This window comes from Magallana gigas, chromosome 8 (genome assembly GCF_963853765.1).
Source record: "Magallana gigas chromosome 8, xbMagGiga1.1, whole genome shotgun sequence".
Lineage (NCBI taxonomy): Eukaryota > Metazoa > Mollusca > Bivalvia > Ostreida > Ostreidae > Magallana > Magallana gigas.
In genome coordinates this window covers 31,718,384-31,738,328 of record NC_088860.1, presented here as the reverse complement: position 1 = coordinate 31,738,328, position 19,945 = coordinate 31,718,384, and the positions used below count along the sequence as shown (strand labels likewise).

Sequence of the window (19,945 nt, the reverse complement as noted above, 5' to 3'; positions counted from 1 at the left end):
TTTTGAAAATAAACCACTGATGGGTTTTTTGTTACAATGTATCTTTTTTGTTTAGATAGTAAGGGAATTAAATAACACATTCACACGTAAAGTGTTTTCAAGAACCATGCACTCCGACGATGTTATCGGCTTAACGCGTCCTCATTAGCATACAAGTCACGCCCTCCTGAATAATAAGCCCCGCCTTGACCGCTATATTGATCCTATCACAGATAAGGAAAATTGATAAATAAACTTCACTTGTCAGTCAGGGCATTTTCTTCCAATCGAATAATTTTCGCTACGAAATATTTCATGGGGTCAAAATGTTTACTCTAACTCAGCAGTGAGCGTCAGCAGTTCCCCAAAATCTCAGAAGTAAGAACAGTAGGGGACTCCCAAAAGCCCCGATGACAGAAGGTTTATCTGCCGATCTCAGTGAGTCTAAAATATCAAACAGCACCAGGGACCGTGTTCACCAAACACAGCAGCAGCAGGATCGCTTTTTAACAAACTCGATTTTGTGTCATTTTAACTTTTTTTTTTTGAATGAAGTTTTCGCGATCAACCGAGTTGGCATAGACTTTAGTGTATTCCAAAAATGATCAACCCTTTCATGGATTCCAACCCCCATCTACCACCGGGGGCTCTGAAGCTGAGCCCACCTCACCACATGAACGATGGGGGGTTCGTTCACGGACAATCCAACCAGTTCAGTCCCCCATCTAGTGGATACGGGGTTCCCCATTCCCATCACGTGAGCAGCTACTCGGCCCGGGAGTTCTTACTACGGCGGCCAGACATCTCTCTTCCGGGACACGATGCCAATGGGAACAGTCATTCGGGGATGTTCGGAGCCACGGCGGGGGCCTTCCACTCCCATCCCTCGGAAACATCTAGTCACATGTTACTATCTGGACTCCATGAGTCTGCCCACTACCCCAGCAGCCACCATCACGTCAATGGACGGTTTGGACTTCATTCGGACATGTATTCACGCGCGGAGCAGTACAACCAAATTGCACCCCCTCGTCATGACCATTTCCCGACCCCCCAGCCTTTCAACATGCCCCCCATGAACGGAATGAACCCCATGAACATGGGAGCCCATGGACCGGGAGCCTTTTTCCGTTATATGCGACCTCCAATAAAGCAGGAACACACGTGTCTTTGGATAGAGAAGGACCAGTTGGAGCCGAAAAAACCCTGCAATAAAGTGTTTTCGACTATGCATGAAATTGTGACCCATTTAACAGTTGACCATGTCGGTGGGCCCGAGCAGACGGACCACGCCTGTTACTGGCAAGAGTGTGCCAGGGATGGACGCCCGTTCAAAGCCAAATACAAACTTGTCAACCATATCCGAGTCCACACAGGAGAGAAACCGTTTCCTTGTCCGTTTCCGGGATGCGGAAAAGTGTTCGCGAGAAGCGAGAATTTGAAGATTCATAAAAGAACACATACAGGTCGGTACCTCATGAAATAACTGAAAATTTTAAAGTAATGAAAACTCAATTAAACAAATAAACAATTTTTTTCCCGATAAATATTGAAAAAGAATTTTTCCCCTCAGAAAATTAATTTTATTTGTTGGATATCGATTGTATCAAATATAAATATTTATTTAAAGAATGGTTAACTTTTAAACACTGCTTTGATATATGGTATTATCTAGATGTTTAATATTTATTTACCGATCTTAATTAAAAGACCCCGTGTGTGTTACCTCGGCAAATTAAACAACATTTCCGGTTGACGCCGATTAAAATTGTTTGTATGTAAAGTCATCTTTTGTGCATAATCTGACAGTGGTCGAAAAAATTCACACGTTCTTTAATTGTTGTTTCACAAGTCTCCTATCAATGTTTGTTTGTTTACATTCAAGGAACGTTGCGCAAATTTATTTACATGTTATTTACAGCGGAAATCGAAATGGATTTACATGATTACTTGCGCGGGAAAATCCCCCTGGGGCTCTGTAATTAGTTGAAAGTTAAATTTTCCATAAAACCCTGTAACACTATTATAAAAAGCGAGGAAATTGAAAGTTTAAACTTGTATACAATTAGATACTTGGATGGTCAATTTTGTCGCTGTAAAATTAACCCCAGATCACAATTGAAATATTCCCCAAGGGTTTTTTTTTTCTGCCGCGCAGTGTAATAAAGGTGTTTTATACTTAGAAAAGCTGATGTCTTTATCAGGTAACCCTTGTCCTAAGTACTGTGTGTTTAAATATCGTTTTTGTCCAGGTGCAATATTCATTTATAGACCATCAAAGTATGCAGTAAACCCCCCTATTCACATAATTAAGCCGAAGTGTCCTGCTAAACACATCTATGATGGAGAAAAGGGCCCAGATAAAAGTAGATTTGAATATTTCGAGTTCTGGATTTGTAGTTTGGGGAATTCTTACTTCTAAAACATGTGTCAATTTAATGTTTTTTGTGAATTAATCTGCAGAGCAATTTTCCCCCTTTATTTACGCTTAGAATTAGGAAACGAATATTTCTCTCTTTTTTTTCTCCCAAATTTTCAAAAGTTTTTTTTTTTTTTTTTTTTTTTTTTTTTAGAGTTTCTTGATAGTGAATTTTAAATTTCAAATTTGAATTTATTTAAAAAATTCATAACAAATTAGAACGCAGGTGTTTCAAAATAATGCATCAATAATTGCATGTCATTTAACGTTACATAAAACATACTCTTTTATCAAGGACAATACCATTATTTAAATTCATTTAAAAAATAATAATATTTACTTTAAGCTGCAAAATGCAAATACAACCAAATGTGACAAGAAAAGTTACGGTTGAACAGAAAAAAGACTGTTATGTCCACAACATCTTATGCGAAATATTTACGGCCCCAGATCCACACATTTATAGCTATTGGCCTCTTTCATTGCCTCCGAACTTCAGTTTCCGATTTGATCCCCAATAACACTTAAACGATCTATCACTTGATAAATTACTAAATGATAGTCCCTAGCTTCGGTGCCGTTGTAAAACTCAAGTTAAACAAATTGAAAAATTTGCGTCTGTGCAAATACTTGAAAAGAGCCATATAAAAGTCGCCAATTGAATGTAGATGGATTTCATTACAAAATGGCATTAGGCTGTCATCTCAACAATGCTCTGAACAAACTTTGGAATATGATCCATGCATCTTGGTTGCACCTTTAAAAAAGGACCCTTAATTGAGATTGAATATATTATGAAATGAATAGTAACTTGATTTGAGTGTTTAGAAATGGATGCCTTAAAGGGGAACGTTTTAAGGTTCTCGAGGGGTGAAAAGGGACGTTTCAATGGGTAAATGCTTGGTACAACATGGTCCTCTCCAGTCTTTGTTGTGATCGATTAGAGGTCGTTCAATGAATTCACACTGCTAAAAAAGAAAACCCCAGCTGCACCCCGACATATGTTATCCTCGGTAACTTAATACTGGTATACAATATCTCTTTTTTTTATGTTATTACAATTTCAAATTTCAAAAACACGGCTCACACTGACCGCCATTCGCATCTGAAATGCCAAAATAAAAGAAAATCTCCCTCCGTAAATGAAATCCCTTGCTGCAGATAATCCAGCCCTCTTGACATGACATTTGGAATAATCTCTGTGTTGATAATGTTCAATTATAAAGTCCTATGAAAATAAAAACCCTTCAAAAACTGGAGCTGAACACCGCCATTAGGGTACTAATAATCTTTAAAACCGTACCGTATGACATCACGAAACCCGTGATATTTATCTATAAAAATAATTCTCACGAATATTAAAACACAGAAGGTATTCATTTAGGAAGTAGTGTTGCAACCGTAAGAAGGGGGAGGGTTTTACAAGATGTTATGTTTTAAAGTCACTCAAAATGCTTCTTGCAGATCATTTTATATCCACTTTGTAACATCTATTCAACATATTTCACAGTTTGTTTTCATTTTCAAAAAGCCATTAGTAGATATCCGAAACACAACACTTGAAAAAGTGTTTTGTGTGTATTTGATATTTGTTAACCCAGTCCGTCTTAATAATTACATTTTAGTAGAATTCTAGATAAAAACAAAATGTTTGTGGATGGCATAAAAAAAGTCACCCACTTTACATCAATGACGATTCATTAAGATGAATTATCCCGATACCTTTAAAGTTTTTAATTTGAGAAACCCAATAAAATTCTCAGTGTGATTATTGACCCTACTGATTGAAGAATGAAAATATTTGTATTTGATTAACTTATAATCAGGGGGCCACAGCGTGTATTATTGACAATAAACACTATTGAGTCCCCTGTCAATATCACTCGTTTAATAATAAACTGATTCCACACACCCTCATCGAAATTACACCATATCCATTTATATGGATACAAAAATTATATTTCCAGGTTTTCTACATACCTTTTTTTCTATATATTCATGAACTTATTTACTAATTCTTGTTTCAAGCTAAAGATTTTTTTCTATTGATATAAATATTATTTTATGTGATTTTTCATTTTAAAAAAGTGAAGAAAATTTTTAAAAAATTGTAACACGGCCCTTAAAAAAATAATAATAATTTCTTTTTATTTAGTGGAATAATATTTAAAATCATGATATCTTGAACACTGATTTTTCATGTGATCACAAGGAAAACTCGAATAACTGACATCGAAATTAAACGCACATGCACAGACTACCGTACCAGTTGATTGTTAACTAATTATCTATTAACCCCAATCTCCATCATTACAAATTATCTACCCTGATAGAGTGTCCCATATCAATTTATAAACCCAAACATTTCACCAGTGTCAGAACTACGCCGGGACATTATTGATGTACATTCGATATGGGCCGGATTTCCTCGGCCGCAGGAATCTTATCGCCGAAACTAAATGAGACGGCGAGGGCTAATGAAGAGACTGAGGGTTGATAACAGTCCACGGCAGGGGTCAACGAAATATGTAGTGGCCATTTTTACGGTGGGGAGAATATGTTAAAATTATTATTCCGGACAACGCGGTATCAAACGGCGCGAAAGAAACTGAACCGCACAGTATTTAACAGAAATAAAATAAATGGCATCTTGTTGTGACATACTGTTATTAAAATCCTATAGTTAATTCTTAACAAATTCCGTTTAATTATTTTTTAAATGATCAGATTTCTTCCTAAAATTTGATTTTATACTTAAAGAGAATAAAAATGTTTTGAAATAAAATAAAAATAATAAAAAAGAATCTGTTTCAGAAACAATTGGTTGTCTTTTCAGCGTGAAATATATATTTTTTTCTGAAAACATTTTTTTTAAAGAAAATATTAATAAACTTTGAAACCCTAATTCGTAAAAACTATTTCTGGATTATCAAATTAAAAGATAGATATAAATATTTAAAATCAATGAGAAATATGTAATTGAAATTAATGGTTACGAAATTTGTATTTGACTTATCAACCATTGCCTATTTTTCCGGCAAATATATCTTTGACTTTAGTGTTTCCACTAATAGCTGCACTTGTTCAGAGAGACAATAATTCCTACTCCTCGCGATACTCAATCGCTGGTGTATATACTTGAAGAAGAGTAAATCGTTTCCCCTCCACTACACTTTACGCCTGTTACATGTGCTTCTGCACCGCCTGTAATTGTTCCTATTGAGAATTTGTTTTCATGTCAAAACCATGTTTTTATCTGAGTGTCAGAAGATGGAGAAAGTTGCTAAACAAATTAATTGCTGAGATGATAAGTTGCTGTCAAGAGCAGACAGCGAGAGAGAGGAGAATAAGGCAGAATAAGAAAACAAAAGACGTTGAACAAGGATAGAGTTTTCAAGAGGAATTGGATTTCTCAGCTTCTTGAAAAATTTAAGAGGAAGATTATTTAAGATATATGACTAGGTTGAATACTTAAATAGTTATCATAATTTTTTCGTCATTTTTATCTTGTAGGTGAAAAGCCGTTCAAGTGTGAATTTGATGGATGTGATCGTCGATTTGCAAACAGCTCGGACCGGAAGAAGCACAGTCACGTGCACACGAGTGACAAGCCTTACAACTGCAAAGTTAGAGGCTGTGACAAAAGTTACACACACCCTAGTTCCCTCCGAAAGCACATGAAAGTCCACGGGAACATCTCCCCGAGCATGGAAGAGAAAGATTCCGACGACAGTCATTCAGACGGTGAAGCCCCTCCCTCTAGTCCGCCATTATCAAAATCCCTTCATACTCCGATCCCGACCAATACCACCGGAACCGGAAGTTCACAGCCGCAGCAACAGCAGCAGCAAACTCCGCCCGTTTCCTCTATGTCGAGCCCGACCTTGCCACACGAAGTAAATTCTAGTCTTCCTCATAATAACACAACGAACCTTAGCGAATGGTATGTCTGTCAAGGAACGAATGGACCCCCGGGATTGAGTGTTTCTCACACGAGCGAACAATCAGCTTTGGGCACACTCGGCCATCTTCAAAATCTACAACCCCCTCCAATACTTCAGTTCTCTTGAGAAATCGATCATGAGTTTTTTTTTTCTTTCACCTTAAAGGACTTGTCTAGATCATCGGTGTTAAAACAAAGACGATCATACCCACCTCCTGCAAATAATTCTACACCTAATGATCGATATTTGTTGATTCTTGGGCAGGTATGCGTTCTCTGTGTTTTGAATCCTCAAGCTTTCTTGATCGGGATCGGGGGATTATGAAAATGATTTGAAGACGTGACTTATCAATGTGTAACTTACATTTCTACTGTTTTAAAGCGACCGAGGGGAACGGATTCTCACGAGTTCTCCCCCAGATGTTCTAATCTACAGATAACTACATATTTGTATTAGGTTTTAAGTTATTTTCACATTTCATGGTATTGTCATTAATCAAATTATACACCTGTATAATGATAAATGAACATTGAATAATTATACCCATGTATAACATGGTAAATAATGTAAATAAAATTCCTATGAATATAGATCTATACAGTTTAGATTTGTTTTTAAATTTTGCCTTGATTGAGAATTTAGAGCTCTATTTGGAAAAAAATCTTTGAAATTCATTCTTACGATAAATATTCTATTTATTTAAAAATTTGTTTAAAAGATTTATTTCTTTCAGTGATTGAAATACATTTATTTTATTTTATGAAATAAATGATAAATTATATCAATCTACTATTTCCAATTATAATATAAAAAAAATAAAGCTTGCACTGTTCTAATTATATATAAATATACACAATTTTAAAAAAATAAAATATTTTATTTGCACAAAACTGATTAACTGTTGTGCAAGCACTTGACTTCGCAAAATAAAAAAAAACATCGTTTCAAAGTAAGAGTGTGTCAACATTTAATTTTCTTCAACTGAGCATGCAATGTGTGCAGATAAACAAACAACTTCTAGATCTTTTCTGCTTCGTGGTGCCATCGGGGCCTTTCTTTTGTTTTTAAGTCAATACCCCTGTCGCTTCAATAAATTACTTTTCCTCCTCTTGTCTTGTCGTAGTCAATAGTAAAGTCTTTAAAAGTCAAATTGTTACCAGACATTCGATTATTTCGTTTTTGTTAAAAATTACGAGTTAAGTAATCAAATATCTCTGTCTGTGTGTCGCAGTCCGTCTCTTGTGAATCCATTCATACCGCCCTCCATTATCTATCATTCCGTCTTTTATAATGTGCGGACTTTCCCCTTCTCCACAGGAAATGTTGACTTTCGGCATTACAGTTAATATTCAACTACTTTTAAGAACGTTTTCATTGTGTTCCTTGGGTTTTTATGAATGAATTCATTCTCCCCAATGTTACACGTTGGTAATCTAATTTTGAATGGATATATAAGAGGGGGAGAACAGAGGACAACAATGGCGCTTTTATGTGAATTTTCTGAAGGTTACTGCATCAGCCCCTGCAATATTTAGATGGGAAAACAACCTTAACTCAGGAGGAGGCATACCTATTAAACAAAAACATTCACTTCTAAAATTATTTTTATGGACGATCACTTTTACCAACAATTTCCTTCACATCGAATACACTCCCAACAAGTAACCGATTCAGGTAATAAAAAAGTTGTAAGAAATATAGCAAATGGACATTTATTATTCATAGGGGTTAATTTGATTCCCAGTCCTTGATAGGATTAGAAAGCTAGAATTATTGAAATAAAAACGATTCATGCTCGACTTTACAAACATGAAATAGTACTAGAAAACCCAGCGTCAAAAAGATATTGCAACAACCACGAAGTGTGTTAAAAACCAGTCGTATAAGAAGAAGAAGATGTGATATAAAATCCATAACTTCTGCGGTTTCATTTAACAAACAGAAAGAATGAATTCTCTAAACTTGTTCACCTGGACTTAAGCCTGTATTCCGCCATAGAAGATTCTGACCCATTTGTCGCCGCATGGACATTAAAATTTCTATACTGTATAAAGAACTGTCTGCACAAGTCTACAGCAGGCAAATGGAGCAAAATAATTTACTGAATTAATTTTGGGGGTTTTCTTTATAGACTTGGGGTGTATTCATGTAGACATCTTCCGATGCGTGCGGGGTCAACAATTTACAGTTAGAAGGGGGTTTTGAAAATTTTATTTTTGAAAGTAAAGTTCTTCTAATTGTAATTTGAAAATAATGATTGAATGGGCTTGTGGTGAGAGAGAGAGAGAGAGAGAGAGAGAGAGAGAGAGAGAGAGAGAGAGAGAGAGAGAGAGAGAGAGAGCAGAACTTTATTTTATATATACATATTTTTCGTTCGAAAATTCATTTAGTACTCTGATTTGAGAAGAAAGATACGCGTCGCGGGTTCGACATGTACAGCTGTCCAAATTTTTTCTTTGTACGAAATCATTATATTTTTGACTCTGCATTTTATGTGTAGGATGGGGATAGAGATAAAAAGTGTTGATATACTTTAGCATTTGTGTATCGAGTTATTTAGAGATTCTAAATGTTTTAATATGATCTGTTAAAGACTTTATGATGGAGAATATGAAGAGATAAGGTTAGCGCCAACTGTGGCTTTTGAGATAGAATCAACGGTGTTGTGGCAATCTAAAGCCATCGACAACAGCTGTAGATATACAAAAAAATGGACCTCGCATACAAAGATATCGGAATCAATTTTTGTATGTTGGTGAGATATATACATTAGTTTTACATTATAATATTCAGTCGAAAAGTGCATTCATTTATCAAAGAACATGATTTGGCTGAAGACCTCATGTATAGACATGTATATGCTTATGAGAAATTGATGACATACACTGGATGTATAACTTAAACAATGCGTAGAAAATATTACTCGATGCACAGAAATCCCAACGAATAAATCATAAAAAAAATTGACCATTTTTTTTTATGAACATCTTGTAAACATGATAAAATAGTGGAGCCCGGTGCCTAATTGTTCAATTAGGTTGGTGTATTTTATGGAAGGGATAATTATTAATTTGTGAAGGAACTATTGTATTTTCTTTCCGATTTTTACGTGTTTGTGTCCAATTTGCATCAAAATTATTGGGTTTCACTTCCTCTTTCTTAATGGTGTGAGCGATCTTGCTGTAAAATTTGGGCGCGTGTCCATCAAACTAAGACCTATAATCAAAACGCGATGCAACACCGTTTTTCAGATGTTAATTCGAGAGACACTTTGGACAAAAGAATGGAAATTGAGAGAATTCGATTTCTTTTCAAAAGATCAAATCTTATTAAAATCACAGCATGCATGTCTCAAGTTTAGCAAAAGTTTTCAAAAATACACGTGCGAACTGTAACCGCTGTGATTGGTTGGATGACGGTCCCGCTGGGGTGCGTTGTCATCGCTGCTCTAATAACCCGGCTGTAGATCACTCCGCCGCCAAACGTCAGTGATACGTCATACTGGTGTCATTATTTAATTACGTGATATTTTATGTGGCAATATTATAACTTAATTATTTTTTCTCTCGAAAAATAGAACACCCCTTTTCAAAAACACAACACAATGTGTTGGAGTCATAAATGGACCACCAATGCGAAATTTATTTTTCTATTAATTGGCTTCTATCGTTATTTCTGAATATATATCTCCATCACGCACCTATAAAGTTTCAAATATTTGGATTTAACTCATTAATGATCGAGTAACATGGAGCTAAATAAACAATTTTTAATGACCGACAGCAGGTGTAAAAACGCGGATTGTGTCAGCATCACAGAGCGAGAGAAGCCGAGATGCCGTTATCTCCTGCTCCAATCGTGTTCCCGGCGATTTCCCCGCGTTTCCTCTGTTCTGGCCTGCTGAGAGCTTACCGGGTTCCGCAGTAGTTCGGATCCATTTGAAACTCTACTCCATCAAAAGAGGATATAAAGTCAAAGCCGGCATTTGTGAACAGTATATTTTTAATGCTTGTGGTTTTCCGTGTCTTGCTATTATAAAGCTCGAAAAAGGAATATAAAAAAGGAAATGTTTTGTATTACAATCGTGTAGAAGAATTTTTTTATAACATTGGCAAAATCTCTTCCTAGGATTTTATTTGATAAGCTGTTTTAAATTATGGTAACACATTTATGTAACTGTTTTTATTATGGAATTGTGAATGCATCAATTTTTCTATAACCTCAGATGATCAAATAGTATAAATTTCTTCATTTATCATTTAAATTATCAACCTCTATTATAATCACCCATTGTTAATTGTTCTTGGGTTTCAACAACGTTTACTTACAAAGATGCTTGTTTAGTGTTAACATATGGTGTACGTTCGATGTGCACGCATGTGTACCTAGTGCGTTCTACGTATTTCCACTTGAACGTGTGTATTTTGTTGTTGTTGAATATGTTCAGATAGATTGCTTACATGGTAATTTACGTGCGTCCACTATTATTACGTAGAGCTATAAGTTGTTTCTTTATAGCAAAGCATTTCTCTGAACAGGCAATGACAAACAACTTTCCCAACAGATCTACTTTATTTCAGATATGACAATTTTCGCCATAAATTGTCATTTAGTAAAAAAAAAATTTGGACTTTAAATTGAATATTTTGTTATATTTTCATATACATGTACATGTATACAGCTTTCCTTCGCAAGGAGATAAATATAGTCTAAAAATGGCCACAATTATCCAGCCCTCTTAAAAATTTAACAAGCAAATCCTGTGTAACATGTCCCGTCAGGATATGATATTTTGGCCTTACTGTCGTTTCCACATTACCAAAGAATATACACATGGCGAGATTTTGGGATTAGGCCATGCATGTATTGAAGATAGAAAGATTTAAATGTGGGAATATAATTATGGTCCATAAACACGTTCATTTACATTTTTGTAAATATTTCTAAAGCTTTATGATATAGAAAAGATTGTAACCATTTTATGGTTGAAAATATACTCTTAATATCACGTCGGTAAGGTGCAGTTAAAAATAAGATGTTTTAATGTATTACACAAGACGCAGAGAATATATATATATATATATATATATATATATATATATATATATATATATATATATATATATATATATATATATATATATATATATATATATATTAATTACAAAAATGGTAAGTGTCACTTTAGGATGATAGGAATTACAGTCTACAGAAGAAGAAAAAGATATGGATTTTAATTCTGCAATTAAATGCGTCACTGTCTGATTATAGATTTTTGTTATTTTCATATCTAAAAACAACGTCTTCCATTGTTTAATGAAGTCCCACAGGCGCTGTAACTGGCGCCATTGACAAAATCGTCCACGTTTACCACTCCATAGATACCCGTATTTCCCGTAGAAGGCGGTGGCCTGGCAGACAATTCATTTAGACTTCAATTAAAACATTAATGCGATTTCGCTGTAAAAATCACTCAGGTCGAAGGCCTGTTTTCTTCGTGTGTCAAAAAATCATTCACGGAATTATAGACATATATTGAAAACATATTCCTCCCTTCAGTCACGGGACATAGTTTAATATGTCGGTCGTTGTTGGATGCGCCTGCGTGTCTCGCTACCGGATTAACGCACAGGTTTCAATGCATACAAATGGCCATCGCGCCTCGCGAGGACCGTGCTTTTGAAAGAGAAAATGCATCGCGTTGACACTCAATTCTTTCAAATCATACAGACAAGAATATGGTTTACCAAAATGCTTGTGTGTATAGAAATCGGGGCGATACTGTTTTCATTTCGTTGGTTTTTTTGGAGGGGTCTATACATGACTAATTTGCAAATCAAAGCGTAAAACTGCATCCTTCATCCGTCTTCGATCATTATGAATCCCAGTGGTTCCATGTTTGGATAGCATCATTGGGGTAATTCAATGGAAACGCCCACATTAGTTAAGATTTCACAGGGCTCTTTATCACACAACTGATTTGAATACCAGCAAAATTTACATATTTATTGTACAATTTTATGCTTAAACCATCCACGATGGTTTTTCTGAACAAGGGAGATAATCAATGCAAAAAATGCACGCTTAGATTTTGTTGCGGGTTCCTCGACTGCTTAGAAGAGATTATTGTATGGAGTCAACGAAAATCTGACAACGTTATCTTTTTGTCAACAGAAGTACTTGACTTTTACAGAACCAAGTGGCAACAATTCAAACACTGCCCAAAGAAAGAAACTAGCGACTCCTGTCTGATAGACCCCTTTTGTGTGACGATTTGGAGTAGTTCATTAATTAAGCATTTAAAAAAGTCGAAGACGCGTTCTCCTTACTGACACAGAACTTTATATTTCTTTATTTTTCCGCGGGGAATCAATTAACACCGAGTTAAGTGGTGTGGTCAATCTGTCAATTGAATAGAAAGAAGAACAAATTAATTCTAAGAGAGAGAAAAAAAAACCTCTCCAAAACAAATCCGAATGAAACAAAAGCACTTTTTGCTGTAATTATTTTTCTGAAAGAAAAATGGTGAGTAATCAAACTAAAACATTCAATAAAACTGACCAAAAATATATAACGTTTAAAAAATGATAAGATACTGGAACAAGTACCGTTTAATCCGAATTGACTCGGATGGATTTGATTATTAGTATAGCGTATTATCATAAGGACCACGTCGACCTTTAGCAGCAAACGGTAGGGGACCTAACCCTGATCATCTCACTGAGGTATTTATGCGAAAAATCATTTATCATGACCACGGACAATGTCAAGCTTCAAAGACCATTTTTTGGGGAGTTGGGAGGACACCCTTGGTTTTTTCATCAAACGCGATCGCTTTTACATTAACCATATTCCATAATTTATCATCCACATAAATAAATCATGGAAGCGTAGAACGTATATTTATTCTTTGTTTTCTTCTGTTTCTATCTTGTTTTTATTAGTGTTTTTATTTTTGTACTAATCTTGACGTAGTACGATATTTTTATTTTTTATTGTTTTTTTATGGTTCATGAAGGTCTTTAATGACTCCAAGACTAGGATCTGATAAATTCCTCCTCACTTTTTATTTCGAAATATATATTTCTGAGGGACAATTAAAATGCACACGCGGTATCAAGCTTCCAAAAAATGAGGGATATTTTCACGACAAATTTACTTATCTTGCTTGCAATCATACAATCATATATCTGATAATTTAATTTCAATAGACACCCTCTGATAAACAAAACTCAGAAAAATGCAACAAGAATGCCCGATTAGATTAGGAAGCCTCAAGGTAGGACTGAAACCAGAAGGCGATCCCCCGTCAATTTGGTCACAAGGAGTCCTCTGTTTCGAGCCACGCTGAGCAATAAAATGGGGCTTCTGGGAGAAACATTAATATGTTTCTGGAGAGTTTCTTGTCAAGGCTGTTAATTTATTTAAAAAACAACATTCTATATCTTGAATAATTTGCAGACAAGGAGATGGCGACGAAAATTTGAAAATGAACGTAGAATGTGCGCGACCTCCGGGGAGCTGCTAATATGAAAACACATAAATCCCAAGGGGAGACTTGGACGTATTGGTTAAATTCAGAAGTTCATTAACTTTTCCTTAAAAAAAATGTCGTTTAGGAGAATGCTAGAGTATAAAAAACCTGTTTGTTTCTCACAGATACCATGCAAAACTATCAATAGTTATTCATGAATAATTGAAAAAAAAATTATGGACACCGAGTTTTAAAATTATTTTTATCGAAAAAAAAATGGGGAAAAAGGACGCGCCAATAGATAATTAGGGTGGACAATATACCTGTTTATCTTGCCAAAGTTCTAAAATTGCACGCATATTGGGAACAGTAATTCTAAACAAATACATGTAACAGGAATTTTTTGCTTTTGAATTCATTTTTCTTCTTATCAAAAGATATATAGATTTCTACACACCACACTGTCTCTAGTTTCTTCAGGTAGTCCTTTTCCAAATTAATTTCAAAATTTCAAAAGTAACTTTTCCCTTTATCCTTATATACATTCATCTTATTTGCAAAACAAATGTGTGATATCTTTGAAGTCCTTGTCTTCAAAGGTATTAAATTTATAATTTGATAGTCATATAACATTTTCTGTTCACATAGATATACTGTGAACAAACGTTTTAAAGATTTAAGCATAAAAATATATTCTTAAGTTTCTAACTTTAAAGTTGATGCAGATATACATTGCTTGAAACTTTTACCGCGTCAATTAGTACTTAATAGAGGTCACAGTGAATTATAAGTATCCCTATAACCTTTGATTTTCAGGGACACAATTTTAACTACATGTACGTTAAAGAATCAAGCATATGTTTTTGATATTTTTTTTTTACATGTTGTATAAAAATGGAAAAGTTCATCGTCATTTTGTTATTAAGGTGGTATGGGACACCTCCATATATTGTGACGTAGTTCGTATCGAAATAAACAACATTTTATTTTGATTATAGTGTACTTTTATCCACATTAGTATTGACAGGTGTCCCATACCACCTTAAATGATTCTACTGTGTGTTTTAGTTCATCATTTCAAAATCAAACAGAGCATGCAGACACTTTCAGGGTAAAGAGAGTTGACAAAAAATAAATGTTCATTGTGTCACAAAGATTTTTCTGAAAACGAAGACCCTTTGTCGCAAAAACGAATAACATACAAAAAAATAATACATGTAATGATAAAGAACCATCATATATTATCTATGCTTGAACACTTTTCATTTGCAATTGTGAAGTCTTCATACATATTATGGTTTTTACTAATCATCATTAATATAATATTTACGAATTTTATATCTACATTTCAAATTATTGATTTTAATTAAGAATTATAGTCTAAATTATCACATATGCTAAAATATATTTTTATTATTTGCAATGGCGGAATCTCGAAATATATATTGATTTTTATTAACCATTATTATTAATCACAATGTATCTAATATTATTACAAATAAATCATATTACTATATTCATTGATTATAATAAATAATCCCTCTATTTCACTGATTAATGATTTTATTTCCTTGCAATGGCGAGGTTTCGTTTTCAATGTGTATAATCATGATTAACAATTAACATTTCAATTAATGATACATACAAAACAAAGAAAAAATTAACTTTCATCATATTAATTTTTTTTTCATCAGCGGAAGTGTAACCTGGAGACAGTAACATTGTTACTGTGGATCTCCCTTTGGGCCACTGGCAGTCAGCGAGATCTTATAAAGATGTTTCAAGTTAAAGAAGCCACCTCCAGCACACCAAACGTTAACGTTACAGAACACCCACAAATACTCCGAATAACAAGATACCAGGATGATCTTGATATAAAATCGGGTAACTGATAAAATTGAAAGCAATATATGAGTTATTTTGAGCTCTGTATACTTAGATATTAAAGATTTTTTTTTTTGAAGTTTCAATTTAAAATACATCATAATGACGTAAAGCAGACACATGACCTCATGTGAGCGCAAAAAGATAACAAATTAGATCCTACCAGATTACAAAATTTCATATCTATAGATACCGTATATAAAATTGTTCAACGCGAACCAAAATATTATATCATATTGTTTCTTCTTCAAAAAATTAATCTTCATTTTTGTAGAATATTTTTTCGACACGTATGTCGTCTGCTTAATTTAACGTATTTGACATTATCGAATAGGACTATATATAATCATACAAGTCAATCTTAATTGTTATTTTCTGGATACGTTCAGTATAATGATCTGGTACCTGTATAGTATATATTTCATAAGTTTTATTTTTGCAAATTTGTAATATAGAATTAAATAAAATCTTGGGATTGGGTATAATATATAAGACAGTGGCGTCGGAAACAAATTGAAAGTGGGGGGCTAGACTAATCCTCAGAAATCTTGACAAGCAAAAAACAAAAAAAAAAACCTAATTCCCAAAATCATGAAATTCCTAATCGGGGGGGGGGGGGGGGTCTGGGTTGGATTTTTACCCATGGGTTCAAAATCGGGTCCGTTTTTCCCATGTTTGCCTTTACACGAAAGTGCAGAAATTTAATAAATATACATCCAATAAATTTTCCACAAGTCTCAATGTGACTCAAAAGTTTACATGTTTTATAATATTACAATAATTATAATGTTTTCGATATGTCATTAGTAGATTATTAAAATTGGTGCTGTAGTTTTGCTTGAAATTCAATATACATGATGAGCAGTAACATTAACTTTGTATGCGCTTTCTGTTGTTAAGGAGTTCCTTTCTTCTTACATATTTATACTTTATATTAATAAAAGAATATTTCTATGTAATTATCATTTATATATTTCAATCCAAAAGTTATTCAGAAAAAAGATATGGAACTTCAAAAAGGATAAATGAAAATATAAAATTACAATATTCTTTTACTGAAAATTTCTGAAATAAAAATCCATTTAACGTATTGCATTAGAAGATACACCGTTTCCTATTTTTTCTTCATCCTTTTTGGAAGTTTTTTTTTGCATACGTTTTGCTTGAAATGCATGTTTTGTTTTCTGCACATCCTGAGTTTAAAACTACCATCTATCATGGTTCTGGGCTATGTGTTTCTTTCAAATTACTTTGTTTCATTTTTATTCACAGCCGGACTACTTACTCTTAATTGAAAATAAATCTTATACTCTTAGCTGGAGCATGTTTCATATCTATTTAACTTTTACATATTATAAAGCCTAACTATCCAATTTTCTTTATGCTTATTTACCTTTTGGATGAGTAAAAAATGCACTTTTTAATGTTTCATTAAAATCGCATAAAAGTAATATATGTGAAGATAAATTGGATATACATTGTATGATTAAAAATTTAGGGGCTTTAAAACATTATTTTGAGATTACTGTTGTTTTTTATTTTTGTTAGAGGATTGACTCTTGTTATCCTTTTTTTTTGGGGGGGGGGGGGGGTTCGGGTTAATGGTATATTTGTCATATATTTACCAGGTATAGAGGAAAACTTTTTCATTGAACATGTCCGCTCTCTGGGTAACCATTATGGTGGCGCTGACTCAGTGCTTGATCCCGGACAGGTCACTCACTTGTCCGGATTACTGGATATCACCATTGGCCGTGGATTCTCACTTAGTCATATTATTAGAATGCGACCAGTCCAATTGACAGGTTAATCTTGAAACAATGCAAACAATACGATGCCACTTCTGAAATTAAACCGACTTTAAATATTTGCCCCCTTTGCGCGCTGCGACACACGTGAACGGTGATAACTGGGGCTAGTTGTGACAACTATGTCATTAAAAGTGACCACTAGTGAGAATAGATCGACACTTTAAGACATTGTTTGTCCAATTAACAGCTAGTTCAAATTCACTAACCAGCTACTGAGCCCCCAAAACGAGGCTCGATTAGATAAAAGCTACTCATTTGAATCCCCCCTAGTTCATCAAAATATCTCAGAAGATGGTTTTCGAAATACCTTGAATAATTCCGGAGTAATTGTATCAAGTTTCTCATTTAGAAAGGTTATGGGTATGAACCTTGAACTACATATATAACTTTTTGCACTTCAAAAATTACTATGAAATTTAATGTTAAAAACTCCTCCATAATCTGTTTATTTTTTTTTCTAAAGTATATAGTTAATCATCGGAAGCACGACTGTTAATAAAGCAGACGTGAATTTCCTATATACACCCAGGATTCCCGCCAATTTTAAGGATTATGTTAATTCACAAATTATATCCACAATTCCCTATAATAACCACGAGTCGCGTATTAAATTGAAACGTTGATTTATATTCTCGAATCCCCGCCGGGATGACGTGAAGTATGGCGTACAAGTGAATTGTATAGGCAGACATTGTATGAAGAAGGGGCTCTGATACAGTTTCTGGTTTCCGCGTACACATGATACAGCTGACACTTTTTTTTCAAAATTTTATGACCAAATTTCACATTCTGTCGTCAAATATATATTTATCTCTTTTGCACATTCACAGATAATTTAACACTTATTTGACCATGCAAGCATTATTTTTTCCTAAAAGGTATATGACGTCACTGAAAAAAATTTGGTTGATTCAAATTTTATTATTAACAGATTCTAGCAGTCGAGAGACTTGTGGACGACAAATACATGAGTTGTAGATATGGGCTCTTCACCATTAATTAATTACATTCATATTATTAATCGGGTTTGTTATCTTTCATTAGAATGGGATGAGATAATAAATAAAGCGAACAATACGACATCGCAACAGGTATCATATGCGCAACTTCCGGTTTCCTACGACTCATGTCACTTTTCACCCTGTGAAGAAGATAACCTCACAATATGACGCGATGTAAAGCGGTAAAGTCCGTCAAATGATGCAGCTTGTTATGAGTCTGATGAAAAGGGCTAATTTTACAAGACTGAAATATGCGATATTTATCTCCTTTTTATTTTCCTTTGACTTCTACATTTGCCTGTAACATATCGGAATATCAAAATGGGTATTTGGTTAACCCCAAGACGTCCAGGACCAGATGCTTCTTTTAGCCCTCGTAATTTGCTTGAAGCTGTTATCCTTGATTAAATATAGCTATATTTACACACTGTTTGAAAGCAAATACCCGAGGCGAGATAATTTGATGCTAACTTTTGAAATTGTCCATTTTTCACTCTTGAAGTAAAAGAAAATTATTTTATCATAAACTGATCTGTTGTAGAGGACGAGTTTTGAAGCTAATGATGAACGCGCTATCTCTTACTCGAGTTCCATTGATCTTATATCGCAAAAGCAATGGTCTGAACCTGTTCAACAGTCGAATCCTTTAAATGTTTCTGAGACGTGTATCACTCATAAACGAATTATCATTCTGGAAGTTTACAGGCCGTCAAAAAATTATCATTAATAAGAATTTTACTGATTAAAACATGTAAAAACAACACGTGTTTGTTTGAAGTTCCACTATAAATCATCTGAATTCTCTGTGTTTTCCTCTCTCAGTCTGTGCATCATGCCGATTTCAAAATTACTACCGTGGCGAATCAAACAGAATCGAGGCCCATGCTGCGTTATAGGTGTCCGATGACTTTTGATGAGTGTCAAAGTGTTAATTCTTATTTGATTAAATTAATTCTGAAATGATATATCAAGTGAGATTCAGGAAAAACTATATTTCTTTGAGATATCGTAGCGGTAATTATATCATTCTCCACTGCATTCCACATCCCCTCTCCTCTAAACTAGGTATAATGCTTCAAAAATCAATCTGCAATATAAAAGAAAAAAGTGAATCTGATACTATGATTCAATACATTTCGAAAGAGAACAGTAATACCAAAGTCTGTTTCCAATTAGGTAATTTTGGAGTACTTGTTTTTTCTAATAAGAACTCAAAAACTTGCGTAACACCGCAAACACAAATATATATATATATATATTCTGAGATTAATGAAAGACTAATAGTGTTTGAACTCCTACCCTCATCATAAAAAAACCCATACTGTTTATTATAACCAAAGATCGGCTTTCGACTTTTGCTTCGCAGGATTCCTATAAATTGATGCCTTTAGATTACCCCTCAGCAGTGCTCTTTATTTCCTCTTATGATGAAA

The 19,945-nt window shown here is 34.2% G+C and overlaps 1 protein-coding gene across 1 annotated transcript; it reads left to right on the top strand.

Moving 5' to 3' along the window:
* The first annotated feature begins 269 nt into the window (after positions 1-269).
* Positions 270-6,932, top strand: LOC105339352 (zinc finger protein ZIC 4). Its single transcript, XM_034473921.2, has 2 exons — positions 270-1,445; positions 5,912-6,932. Exons 1-2 carry the CDS (start codon positions 581-583, stop codon positions 6,466-6,468), a joined length of 1,422 nt encoding a protein of 473 aa, XP_034329812.2. The 5' UTR covers positions 270-580; the 3' UTR covers positions 6,469-6,932.
* Positions 6,933-19,945: the final 13,013 nt, after the last annotated feature.

Bases quoted from the DNA above. Each gene is read 5' to 3' on its own strand.
- LOC105339352 (XM_034473921.2), top strand. From the start codon at position 581: ATGATCAACCCTTTCATGGATTCCAACCCCCATCTACCACCGGGGGCT. The intron at 1,446-5,911 runs GTCGGTACCTCA...TTTATCTTGTAG, and splicing joins TCATAAAAGAACACATACAG to GTGAAAAGCCGTTCAAGTGT.